The sequence below is a fragment of the Solanum stenotomum genome, chromosome 11, assembly GCF_019186545.1.
Source record: "Solanum stenotomum isolate F172 chromosome 11, ASM1918654v1, whole genome shotgun sequence".
Classification (NCBI taxonomy): domain Eukaryota; kingdom Viridiplantae; phylum Streptophyta; class Magnoliopsida; order Solanales; family Solanaceae; genus Solanum; species Solanum stenotomum.
The window spans coordinates 10,015,654-10,028,146 of NC_064292.1; the positions used below are offsets into that span (position 1 = coordinate 10,015,654).

General features: G+C 36.0%; 1 protein-coding gene across 1 annotated transcript; it reads left to right on the forward strand.

Moving 5' to 3' along the window:
* The first annotated feature begins 1,682 nt into the window (after positions 1–1,682).
* Positions 1,683–11,665, forward strand: LOC125844045 (transcription factor TGA2.2-like). Its single transcript, XM_049523277.1, has 9 exons — positions 1,683–2,148; positions 4,007–4,129; positions 5,704–5,766; positions 5,849–5,908; positions 6,747–6,824; positions 6,954–7,005; positions 8,240–8,511; positions 9,864–10,109; positions 11,280–11,665. The coding sequence occupies exons 2-9, from the start codon at positions 4,070–4,072 to the stop codon at positions 11,424–11,426; spliced, it is 978 nt and encodes a 325-aa protein (XP_049379234.1). The 5' UTR covers positions 1,683–2,148; positions 4,007–4,069; the 3' UTR covers positions 11,427–11,665.
* The last annotated feature ends 828 nt before the right edge of the window (positions 11,666–12,493 follow it).

A 12,493-nucleotide genomic window follows, 5' to 3' on the forward strand; every position in this document is an offset into this window, starting at 1 on the left:
CCCTTTCATGAAAAATGACCACATTTATGAAAAGTTGCGACTTTTAACTAGCCTTCCCCTTTAATGAAAAATTGCGACTTTTATGAAAAGTTGTGATTTTTATGAAAGGTTGTGACCTTTTCAAAGGATTGTAACTTTTCCAAAGAGTTGTGACCTTTCCGATAAGGCACAATAAACATTTGTTTACACTACCCTTTGTTGTCTATAAATATAAGGGGTTTCCTCTCATTTTATAACAACAAAATTCTGAACTTCTTCTTCTGCACAATTAAATATTCGTGTATTTTGCTCCCATTGAGTGGCTCACTGATAACATTTTTTTGTATCAATACACTGGTGAATGAAATCGTTCTATCCTGAGAGGATTTATTCCTTTAAACCTCGGGTACTAGAGGGAAATAATTTCCTTAAAGGGGACTGTGCATTCATTGGGCTCAGATTTTTTCTTTCTGTTTCATTCTATTGTTACAGATCCTGGTATGTTTTTTATAGTCATTAATTTATGCTTATGTTATTAATTGTTGTTTTTGAGTATATGTTTTAAACTTTGTTGTTTATGTTTCTGCAAAGTTATAAGTATTTGTTAGTATAGATTAAATACCACGTTAATTGAGTATTAAATGCAAGTTTTCTCTACTGCAATTGTTGAAGGTACAATAAAAAAATCTCTTAAAGATCTATACTACCATCTCTTGAAGACAAAATTCAAATTTGGTATGTCATTGTAAGGACATAAAGACCTTAAAAACCTTATTGTACCTTGATGTGCGAAGTGAACTAGGGAAAGAAGACAATAATTAATAAACTTTTGACATGACTTCAAGGATGTTGTGCCAGATGGACCTATAGAGGAATATGACTAGACTGAAGCCTCTTTTAATCCCAAAGACATAGATAATAACTACACAATAAATTAATTGCTCATATTTAACATGAAGTATTGATAGATTCTCAAGTTTACTGCAAGTTGTAAATACTTTTCTTGAAGTGATAGATGTGTTTCTCGACACTGTGATTGGAATAGAATTGTAGTTTCAAATTGAACTACATCACTCTGGTATGCTGATTTTTAAAAAGCACCCAAACAAATTGAATAGTTTTGTGTAATATTTTTCTCTTTCAAGTATATATGATAAGTTGAATTGTTGTCCAATATGATACATTCTTCCTTTAATTTTCCATTTTAATAATTTCTTATGGTACATTTAAATGGGGAATTTAAAATGATATATGTAAAGAAAAAGGTAGGGCTAAGCTTTTTACACATTAAAATTAGAAGATTTGTTCACTTTTTTCAGTCTTTTAAAATTTATTTATCCCTTCACCAATGATTATTTATTTATTATAAAATTTAATATCTCAAGTTGATTTTCATTTGATTCTCCAAATTATCAAATAGAAACACTTCCTGGAAGCAAAATGATAAATTATAAAATTATTAATGTTCGTTACTACGTAATCTTGTATGTAAGATAATATAGTATTTTAGTTTTAATGATTAATAGGTTTTAAGTATTATTTTATAAATTTCAAGACATTAAATTTTTGCTCAACGCGCGGGTAATAATAACAATAAATTAACATTATTTTTTGATTTTTTAAAATTGAATAGGTTGCTCCTCCCATAATCAGTTGTCTCGGGTTCGAGTTCAGATGTGAAAAATTTCTTGATAGGGAGCGTTTTCTCCAAATAGAGTCATACATGATACAAATTCGAAATAATTGAATTATAATGCGAATATCGGACACCGAAAAAAAAAATAGTAAGTAAAAAGTGAGTAGAAGAGTAATCAATAGTTGAAACAAGCTTCTTGGAAATAAGAGATTTGACACATTGTGACCAAAAAGTCAAAATTGGCTGGTAAGAGAGAGAATGGAGAGCTGACAAGGTATAGGACGTCATCCCATTTTAGCAACTTTCACCTGCTTCCCATCTGGGTACTTCCGGCAGTGCTTGATTTACTGATTGTAAACTTCAGTTGATTTCTCACTGATTCACTGAAAAACTGAGGAACCCAGAAGGGCTAAAGAAATTGAAGGGGGGAAACCCCAACAAAAAATAACAAGATTTGATGATTCTGCTGTCTTATTTTAGCTTTCTGGCAAAGCTTGAGCCTTTTGCTATAGACCCTTTTCGTCTCTTGAACTGTAAGTGGCTTAGCTTTCTTTAATCTGCAGTTATTGTGTAACTTGCTACTGTATTGCTTACTGCTTTTCTTGAAGTTGGGTGTGGTTGTTTTGGTGTGGAGGGTTATAAAGTTTGGATTTTGAGGACTTTGTGAGTAAAGGGTTTACTTTTTTTTATTCTGTTGAGGATGGGGAAGGGTGAGGTGTGGATTAGGGAGGAGTTTTTGTTTGGATTTTACTAGATATTAGTTGTGAGCATGATTCTTGATTCTTAGAAATTTCAATTTTTGGGATTAGTAGTGTCTAGGATTTGAGAATTAGATGACAATTTTTGGGATTAGTAGTGTTCGGGCCAGTTTGCGTGCAGCTCGACTAATTCCACGGATACCTGCCACCTCTCACCACCAACAGGTATCAGGTAATAAGCTCTGAAGATGTTCTTCAGCTTAAGACAAATTACTTGATGGAAGATGCATCTATGGTGATGTCTATGATTGTATGTCTATTGCTGCTGAGGCTACGTATTTAGCCATTTTGTTGCTTTTGATAGTTCTGTCCTCAATAGAGAGTTGGAAGTAGTACATGGCTGCTATTTGTTGTTTTATCTTATATGAACAATTTTATCTGCTTCTTTAATGTTGCTTAAGTTTCAGTACTTTGTTTTCTAGTTGCCGTAATTTGGTGCAAACTGAATAAACTTATTAAATGATTAAGTCTTGTAATGTGAGGTGCCAGAACAATGAATCTTTGAGTCTACAATTTACTTTTGTTTGCTTTGTAATGAAATATTTTAGTTTCTCTTAAAATCTTTACGAAGTCCAGTATGATTCAAGTCTCTTGCCAAGCACCTCCCCAACCTAGTCTAACCCCCTTCCCGTCTCCCCTCACTTCACTGGAAAAAAGGAGAGAAGTTTCCGGTTTGCAGCCAATATTTGAGGGGTTGACTTTCAAGCAACCAACTGATTCAGATATCGACACTAACAGCTATTATTTGCTTCAAGAAGCTCACCAGGAGAATGTTACTTGATAAAGAATGTATGCAAACTAAAACTTAGCATTAGATAGTTAAGTGTGCATTTTCTTGCTAGATAAATACTTGGAGGCAATCTTTTCTTGAATTAGTAATTGATTTTATAGTTAACATAATTAGCTTATTGTGGAATGCCATATGGATTAATAGAACTTGACTTTCCGGTATCCAGCTTAGCCAGGTTGTCTGCTTATTTTATGTTCCAAGAGATTATGACATTCCATTATGCAGGATGGCAGAAATTTACTCTGAGCCCAATTGTAAAGTCAAGAAATCAAATAACTAGGAAAGGTCTCTATTTGTTGAGAATGAGGTTTAATAAATATTAGTAGTAGGGTTTATATTGATTCAACAATTGTATTGCTTTTTAGTGAGTGAATTGAAATTACCAGTGTGCTTTGAATCAAACTGTTACAAATGTTTATTCAGTTCAATTGGAAAATATAAATTCAGTTTAATCTGGCTTTAGGTTGTTCAACTGCCTACCCCTATGAATGGGTGTGACATGGGTACAGGTTTTTTGAGGATCCTCCATATACTAAAAATTAGCTAAAAAATCCACACCCTTACCGGATACTTACAAGTGACACCCGTAATGAATATGTACCTTTTCCAATTGGTACCTGTGAATGAATCATGCCTGCAGTTCTCAAGTATTGTAGTTCACACTTTGGCAATACTGTTGTGACATTGAGGGAGATGATAGAATATTCATGTGTTCATCACCTTGGAGAGTTGGCTGAAAACAAGGCTTTTGTGCTTTGATATTGTTACCTAAATATCTTTTACCAACTTGATGTCTGCAAGTCGATATTTATTGACATCTGCTTCTGCCTTGGTGATTTACAGAAGATACTACATCTGATTTGTGTTCCAATTTCAATTGATTACCCACAAAGTTGGCTATAGTCCATGATGGCTGATATCAGTCCTAGTACATCAACAGATGCCGATACTGAAGATAAGAACAGGGTAAGTCAGTTACCTCTCAAATCTATATCCAGTCATTATTTGATTTTATGTTTTGAACTATGTCTAGTCTTGACTTCAATAAGTCCAAATTTTGATTGATTATGACGACTTTGTAATTTGAATTTGGTTCTCCTTTAAAACTTGGTTTGCAATTAGACCTTTTTCATTTTCCTATATCAAGGAGAATATAAACATGTTTATGCTCTTTTACTCTGTAATAAGTAAAAGAGAGACATGTCTGTAATGTGGAAAGAGAGAAGAAGGCACAAGGTGTGGAATGTTACTACTTACTCCTCTAGCTCCAATGTGGGTCATTTGGAAAGAGAGAAATAAAATAGGAGAGCTTTTGAAGGGGTGAGATGAGCTTTGCACAATTGAGTAGTCTCCGATCCTTTATTTTCTTTTGGTGCACCCATGCATTTCCTCTTTGTATAGTGTATTGTGTGTCCTTTCGAGATAACTATTTTTGTTGGTCTCTCCTCTTTGGTGCATCTCTTGTATACGGCCAAGTTGGCCTTGTTATTATCAACGAAAACCTTACTTGATCAAAAAACAAAAAAATAAGAGAGACGCGTCTGTAGCACATTTAAAATGAAACTGGCATTGACATATAATCTATGTTTTTAGTAATAAATGAAAAATCAACCAACTCCTTGCGATACTATCCCAGCAAAAGTTTCTTATCTATTTCTGCTTCTACATACTGGGTGGAGCCAATAGTTAAGGATGAAAGTAGGCTAATGATGGGTCAATGGAGGAAAGACATGGAACCTTATGCATCCATTATCTATTCAACCAAACTAAGGGTTCATGATGATCCTTCTGCATTGTTATTGAATGTTGAACTTGACCATGCAGTAAAAGATGATTGATGGAGTTACTGAAATAGAGGAATGAACGTTGAGGGTGGAAAGTGTGGGGGGGAGGGAAGGACGAAGAGTCTTATTTAATAGAAGAGGGACAACGATGTGATATATGTACCAATAATAAAAGAATAAAGAGAGGACATCAATTCAAAAGAATATACAACATACTCAGTGTAATCCAACAAGAGTGGTGCAGGGAGGGTGGTGTGTACTGTGTACGCAGACCTTACTTTTACCTTGTGAAGGTAGAAAGGTTGTTTCTGATAGACCCTCTGCTCATGTAAAGCGTTACAAAACATGATTTTCACATTAGGTAGGTACACTAGTAAGGGGTATTAAGAACGAACACCTTACTGTCTAGGCTTTTCTGACTAAGCTACATTATGTGTGTTGTTTATATACGTGGGTAGAACATCTTGAAACTGTTCTTCCTGCTTGATAAGCAGCATCTGTTACCAAACATCTCAAGAAAAAAGAAAAATACACGACTTTAATCTAATACTAAGACATTGTTTTGATCGATTTACCTAATTCCTAGATATTGGATAAGAACAAGAAATAGAAAACATTCCTGATTAAAGAAGACCATTAACAAGACTATTAGCTAATTCATCCAGACTTTCCTGAATCTTATTGTGTAGCTTTTATCCTTGAAACTAATCTGTATTAAAAGTTAATGAAAGTGATATTTGATCTCTGTTGGTGCAGTTCCTAAATCAACAACTGTGTGCCGTAGCTTCTGATGGAAGTGACAGACCGAAAGATCAAAAGGTATCACATTTATCATCACATATCGAATGATGGAATATGAGGAAAAGAAACGTTTATATGATATTGAGCTGATTTTGCGCAGACACTCCGTAGACTTGCTCAAAATCGTGAAGCTGCTCGAAAAAGCCGTCTAAGGAAAAAGGTGAGTCCTCTTTCTATGGCACTATTTGCAGTTTCATGTGATATACACTCTATTCATTTTACTTGAGATTAATATGGAAATGTAATTAACAGTCCTTACGTTAGTGGTCATCCAAAATCTGCCTGACTAGATCTTTCCATTTAAATTTTATCTGGTGGGTCTCAAAGTACAGTATCATAATACTAATCAAGATGAAAAAAGAAGGTTTAATGTCGGAATGTATTAGTTCAGAATCTAGTCGGCCCTAAATAAATGAAGGATTTGATCTGTGTATTGTAACTTTTGTCATATTGCCCTCGCGATCAGAGGCGAATCCAGGATTTCAAGAAAACGGGTGCACCATTGCTTTAGAATTTCATTTTTTTTTTTGGAAAAAACGAGTGTTATTAGTTACTAAAAAAAATAGAAGTGAATTGTGGTTGGCTGGGATTGAACTCAGGACCTTGGTGTTAAAATCTGGCTGTCAAACCAGTGAACCATCCAGCAACTTTAAGAACGGGTTCAACAAGTGTTTATTTAATATGTTCTTTAATAATTATACAAGTAATATATCGAGTTTAGTCGGAGGACCACGGGTTCGGGTGACCCAATTTTTACACATAAATTCGCCACTGCTCGCGATAGATGCTTGTAACAGTCAATTTAAAAGCCGAAAATTCTGATTCAGCAGTTTCTCCCTCTACAAGTGTCACATAATGAGCTAAAGTGTCACACTTTCAATGTGTATCGAACTTCATAGATGGGTGAAAATACCATATATATATCGGTATCAATACTACGTCAATGTGCACCGATTATAATGACATTATATCCCTATATTGTTTTCTTGTTGGTCCAGGCATATGTTCAACAGTTGGAGAGCAGCAGGATGAAGCTGACACAACTAGAACAGGAGCTTCAACGAGCTCGGCAACAGGTTTGTTCGTAAATCCTGTGTCCTTATCTGTTTCTTTCTTTGATCACCTAAATATCTAGCACCTCTGTAGATATTAGCTGACAATCTCTCTGATCAGTTTTTTGAGACAATGTTTTTCTTTCCCCGAAGGGAATATTTATTTCAGGTTCAGGAGATCAATCGCAGTCGATGAGTGGAAATGGTATGCTCATCTTCTGCATTCAGACTTTTATCATTACAAGTTTTTCACTTCTTTAATATTGGATAATCTAGTATGACTGATTTTTCAAAAATATGAACAAAACATTATGGCTGAGTAACGATGTGCTATCACCAAGTACAAGTAGATTAATGGTGGAACTGGTGAACCTTGTTAATGATTGGATATTCACTTTCTGTTCTATATCCTTTCTGATGTGTTATTATATACTCTATAGATTTGCATCTTTGTGGTGGGCTTCCTTACTTCTTTTTTTCGTTGTTTGATTCCATTGTTTTATTTTACCACTTGATGCTGTAATTGAAATTTAATCTATCGATAAAAGTACTAAAGACTTTCAGATTCATTAGTGGTCTTCATTTATCGTAATTGTCGAAGCTATATATGCCCATATGTTTCATCATGCCAAGGAAGTTATTGCCTGAAGGCATTGGACATGTACACATTTCATTAAAAAGAAAGGGGAAGTTTTAACTTTGATAAAGAATGGAGAAGAATCTGAACGGAAAAGGGGAAGAAGTTTAGTTTGGAGGTTATTGCATTCTTTTTCTTTTACCTTTTCTGGATAACTCAAATGCATTTATTAAATACTTACCAAGATGGTGCAGGAAGTATGTACAGATAGGTGTCTGCTTTACACATTCATCTATCAAGATAGTCCATTTGTCTGTTCAAAAATGACTGCTCTTCTTGCACTAGAATTACAAGAAAAACAATAACTTCTATATTATTTTTATCATTCTCAACTATAATGGAACAGTCTCCTACTTCTTTCGATCCAAAGAATCCAGAAAAGGCACAAAAGTGTAGTTCTTCAATCTGCACTTCAGCTCGACTGTATTAACTCATATGCTCCTGGGACACTCATGAGATGCTAACCAAGGAGCATTATAAGGCTCCATAGCTGCGATGTGAAACTAAATCCACTAAGAGGCGATTTATATCCTCTTCATGCCTCTTGCTTAGGCTGCACCACCCTGTAGCAATTTCCCTCCTCCTTGGTTGCATGTTTTCATGGAGGAGAAGCTTAAACCATGAAAGAAGCTTTTAGATTAGTCATCAACAATTGTTCTGTGGGGTAGTGAATCATCAGCTTTTTGGTGGTCTTTATTCCTTTATATAACATGGAATGCCCTTGAATTCAGAATAATTGATTTTGTAAAGCTTGAATATAAAATTCCAGTAAAGTGAGTAATACAACTTCTGGTCCTTCTAGGAGCTTTGGCATTTGATGTAGAATATGCCCGATGGTTGGAAGAGCAGAACCGACGAATTAATGAGTTAAGGGGAGCTGTTAATTCTCATGCTGGTGATGCTGAACTTCGCATAATAGTCGATGGAATCTTGGCACACTATGATGACATATTCAGGATAAAGGGGGATGCGGCAAAGGCTGACGTTTTTCACATATTGTCGGGCATGTGGAAAACTCCTGCAGAAAGATGCTTCTTGTGGCTTGGTGGATTCCGTTCATCTGAACTCCTCAAGGTGAGAGCCTTTGTCTTCCCACAAGTGAATGTGCAGCTCGGTGAATAGCTTTCTCCACCCTTCCTTTGGCTCAAAATATAACCAAGATAATATATAAAAATAAAAGCTCATATACTTGTGCATGGTGGTTCTTTTTTCATTTTAGCATTGAAAGGAACTGTAGAGAACAAATATCAATTTCTGACCCAAGTTCTCTTTTTCGTTCTTTAAAGATAATTTCAACCTAATTTACTGCTGCATCTTGATAAACTACCTGTGTATACTTCTCTGGCTAGAAGCTCTCAGTAAGGATGCTCTTTTGAGGTGCACTACTCTGATTTCAGTATGCTCCGCCTCCCATCTGCTGTCCCCATGGTAGTGATTCTGTGCAGAGATTATCTCTGTTGTCCCTATGGTCTCGCTTTAGTTACTCTCCCTCTACTCTTACCTTCTTCCATTCTGGTTTGTCTAATGATGTTCAGCATCTAAAACCTCTTGCTGATTCTCTCTCTCTCTCTCTCTCTTTTTATATGTAAGTCTTTTGGCATATTTCTTCACTATGAAACATAGAGTGAACTTCTGACCTTAGTTATGGCCACCTTCTTGATGAATGACATCTGATTACTTCTCTAGTGGGAAGTTCTTCTTTTGGTATGCAATGCTCTTATTTCAACTTGCTTGCAACTCCTATTTATCGTATTGGGAAGAGGTGATTAGACAAGACTTGGCTATGCTTTACATCACCGAGGACATGACTCTAGATAGGAAGGAGTGGAGGTCGCGTATTAAGGTTGAAGGTTAGTAGGGTTAGCGGGTTGTCTTCCCTTGCGAGGGTTTGGGTTGTTAGCGTTTGGAGCAGTCCTAGCCTTTGCTGTTTACTGCGTTTCACTCCCTTTTTCTTTCTTGTTATGGTCTCATTTGTTGATTATACGCTATCTTTTGTATTGGCTGTTATGTTTGCATATATCTCTCTTGTCACTTAGATTTGATGTTCTTGAGCTGAGGGTCTCTTGGAAACAGCCTCTCTACCTCCACGAGGTAGTGGCAAGGTCTGCGTACTATTTACCCTCCCCAGACCCCACCTAGTGGGATTTCACTGGGTTGTTGTTGTTGTTGTTGTTGTTGCATTGCTGTTCTTGTCAGTAAAATAAACAGCTCCTAATATTTCCATTTCTCCGATGTTCTTGCTTTAGTCAGACCTCTCCATCCACCCCTATCTTCCCCTTCACAAAACTAGGTACATTCTAATATCCATTGGACATTTCCTTCCTTTCTTTTTTCTCTTATTCTTTTCAAGGGTTAAAGGTGATGAGAAAAGATTATTGACTAAATTTTTCCTGCAAGTTCTTAAATTTCTTGCCACTTGATTGCAGCTACTCATTAATCAGTTGGAGCCTTTAACCGAACAACAATTATTGGCGATCAACAACTTGCAACAGTCATCCCAACAGGCTGAGGATGCTTTATCTCAGGGAATGGAGGCATTGCAGCAGTCTTTGGCTGAGACTCTCGCAGGGTCTCTTGGACCTTCAGGTTCCTCTGGGAATGTTGCAAATTATATGGGTCAAATGGCCATGGCAATGGGGAAGCTTGGAACTCTTGAGGGCTTCATACGGCAGGTGCTTAATCCTTCACATCTGTGTCTATTCCTGTGAAATTATGTACTTGCTTTGTCTGAAATGCTTCCTAAAAGCCTGCAGATTCATCATTGACATGTCAAACTTGTGCATCTTTCTGTTGGTTACCCTTTTCCCTAGTTGTCTCCTTAAAAAAGAAAATGAGAGATGCATTCGGAGAAGGAAAAGGGAGAAATAATAAATTCCAAGTCTCTTTGTTAGATTCTCAGATTCCAATTTAATCCAAACAAACTTGTTTACTGCGCCATATTGTTATTATCATCAATACCTTCTGAAGTACAAGCGATGCGGGGCCTGGGGAGGGAAAGGGAAGGAAAACCAAAGTTCCTGCTTAGAATTGAACTCTTGCTTACTCTAGGTCAAGTGAAGCTAGGAACCGCTCTACTGCACAAGATAACATCTTTGAACTACTTTAGGCCCCAGCCGAACAAAAAGTGTCCATTTCACCTCACAGTTCTCCTAGCCAACTGATGGCATATCCTCCTGTCTACCAGAATGACCAGCTACCTGCAGTTGCATATTTGCTACTGAATGCTGGCTGACAACATTTTAAGTTTTACCACTCCTCATAGTGGTTCTGTGACAGTGAATCTAATTTTTTTAGTCATTTGAAAGTTTGAGAGAGCCTTGAGCAGAGGAGAACCTATAAGGTGTTTATTCCCTGGTTAATTTAAGAGTAGTACATACTCCTGCTGTGAAATATTTGGTCGATTCTGACGTCCTTAGATCTGGGATTTGGCGTTAATAGTTGCATATAAGATCTATCTTGGGGATTCTCTCTTCCAAGCCTTAGGTTTGTGTATTTGTTTCGCTGACGGATGGGGGAGGAGGGGTTTTATGGGGTCTCCTACTCATTGCTTTAAGGCTGACGCCTATTTTAGTGATGATAATTTACATAAATTTTCTTTGGAACATATTGGGAATCAGTAGCAAATTCATCCATGGATTCACAGGTTCTATAGAATCCATGCTTCAGGGTCGTACCATACACATGTGTGAGCGAGTGAGATATACATTTCGGAATTCACTTTCTCAAATCACAATCCGCCACTGCTGGAAATGTGTAACTACATTTTGCACATGTTTGAAGTTTTTTTTGTCTTTTTTTCCCCACGTAAATAGGCTGACCTATAAATTAAAATGTCCTTTCAGGCTGATAACCTTCGGCAACAGACATTGCAGCAAATGCACCGCATATTGACAACTCGCCAATCAGCTCGTGCTCTTCTTGCTATCACCGATTATTTCTCTAGGCTTCGAGCACTGAGCTCTCTCTGGCTTGCTCGTCCCCGGGAATAACATCCGCTTTCTTCTAATACACTGCTCTAAAAGACCCTTGGTGACATTTGTAAATGAGAAACCTCTTTGTTGGAAAGCTGAGCTGCCGAGGTTTAATGGATAAATATATTTATATAATGGTATTTGTAACATTGTTTCATATTTAACTAAGATAGTGTGTGATCAATGAATTGTTGTTGTATTTTAGTATATCTAATGGTTCCAGTTAGGTTAATGGAAATGAACATTCACTTATAATACCTTCAATTTTTGCATTGTTATTTAGCTATTGATTTTTTTCATAGTATCGTTTGAGATTGAGGCGTAGTCGTCGTTATAAAATCTCTATCTATAGATATACTGCCTTTTTTTTGTCCCTTGGTGTGTATTGTAATTGTATCGTATACATACCTCTAGTTTTGTATCGCGTATACAGAGATATTTAATTCACAAAGTTGTATACATTGAAGATATACAATAGTTGAATTATATTGTTGTATACTATTAGGTAGTAGTAGTATACAATTTAAAGTAATTAGGTTTTAATTGCATTGGTATTAGTCCATTATAAATTCCCTTACATTATATATTAATGGGTGATATATCCTCTCTTCTTTTTGGGTATTCCAATTCCGTCCAACTAATAACAATATATCTAGTGTAACTTTAGAAATAGAATTTGAAAATGTGATTGCTTACACAATTTTATCTTTACTGTTAGAGAGTATTTTTTCGAGAATGGAACAAATTTGACTTTTTGTCCAAACCATTAACAAACATATGAAGACATCAAATTAAAGTGTAACTAATTAAGTTACATATTATCTTTTGGGAAAAATGTTTGAAATATATTCGAACTTTAATTGAAATTGTTGTAACAATTCCAAACTTTAGGCAGAATTTATTACCCCTGCACTATTTAATAATGTATTTTAAAGGTATATATATGTGTCCACGTGGACATGTTACTATTTATAATGATCACTCTTTATAAATGAATATTTTATTATAGAGACTTCACGATTGACACCCAATTTTGACCTCCAGGGGAGTCCGGGAGGAATGGTGTTAAGGGAGGGGGGGGGGGG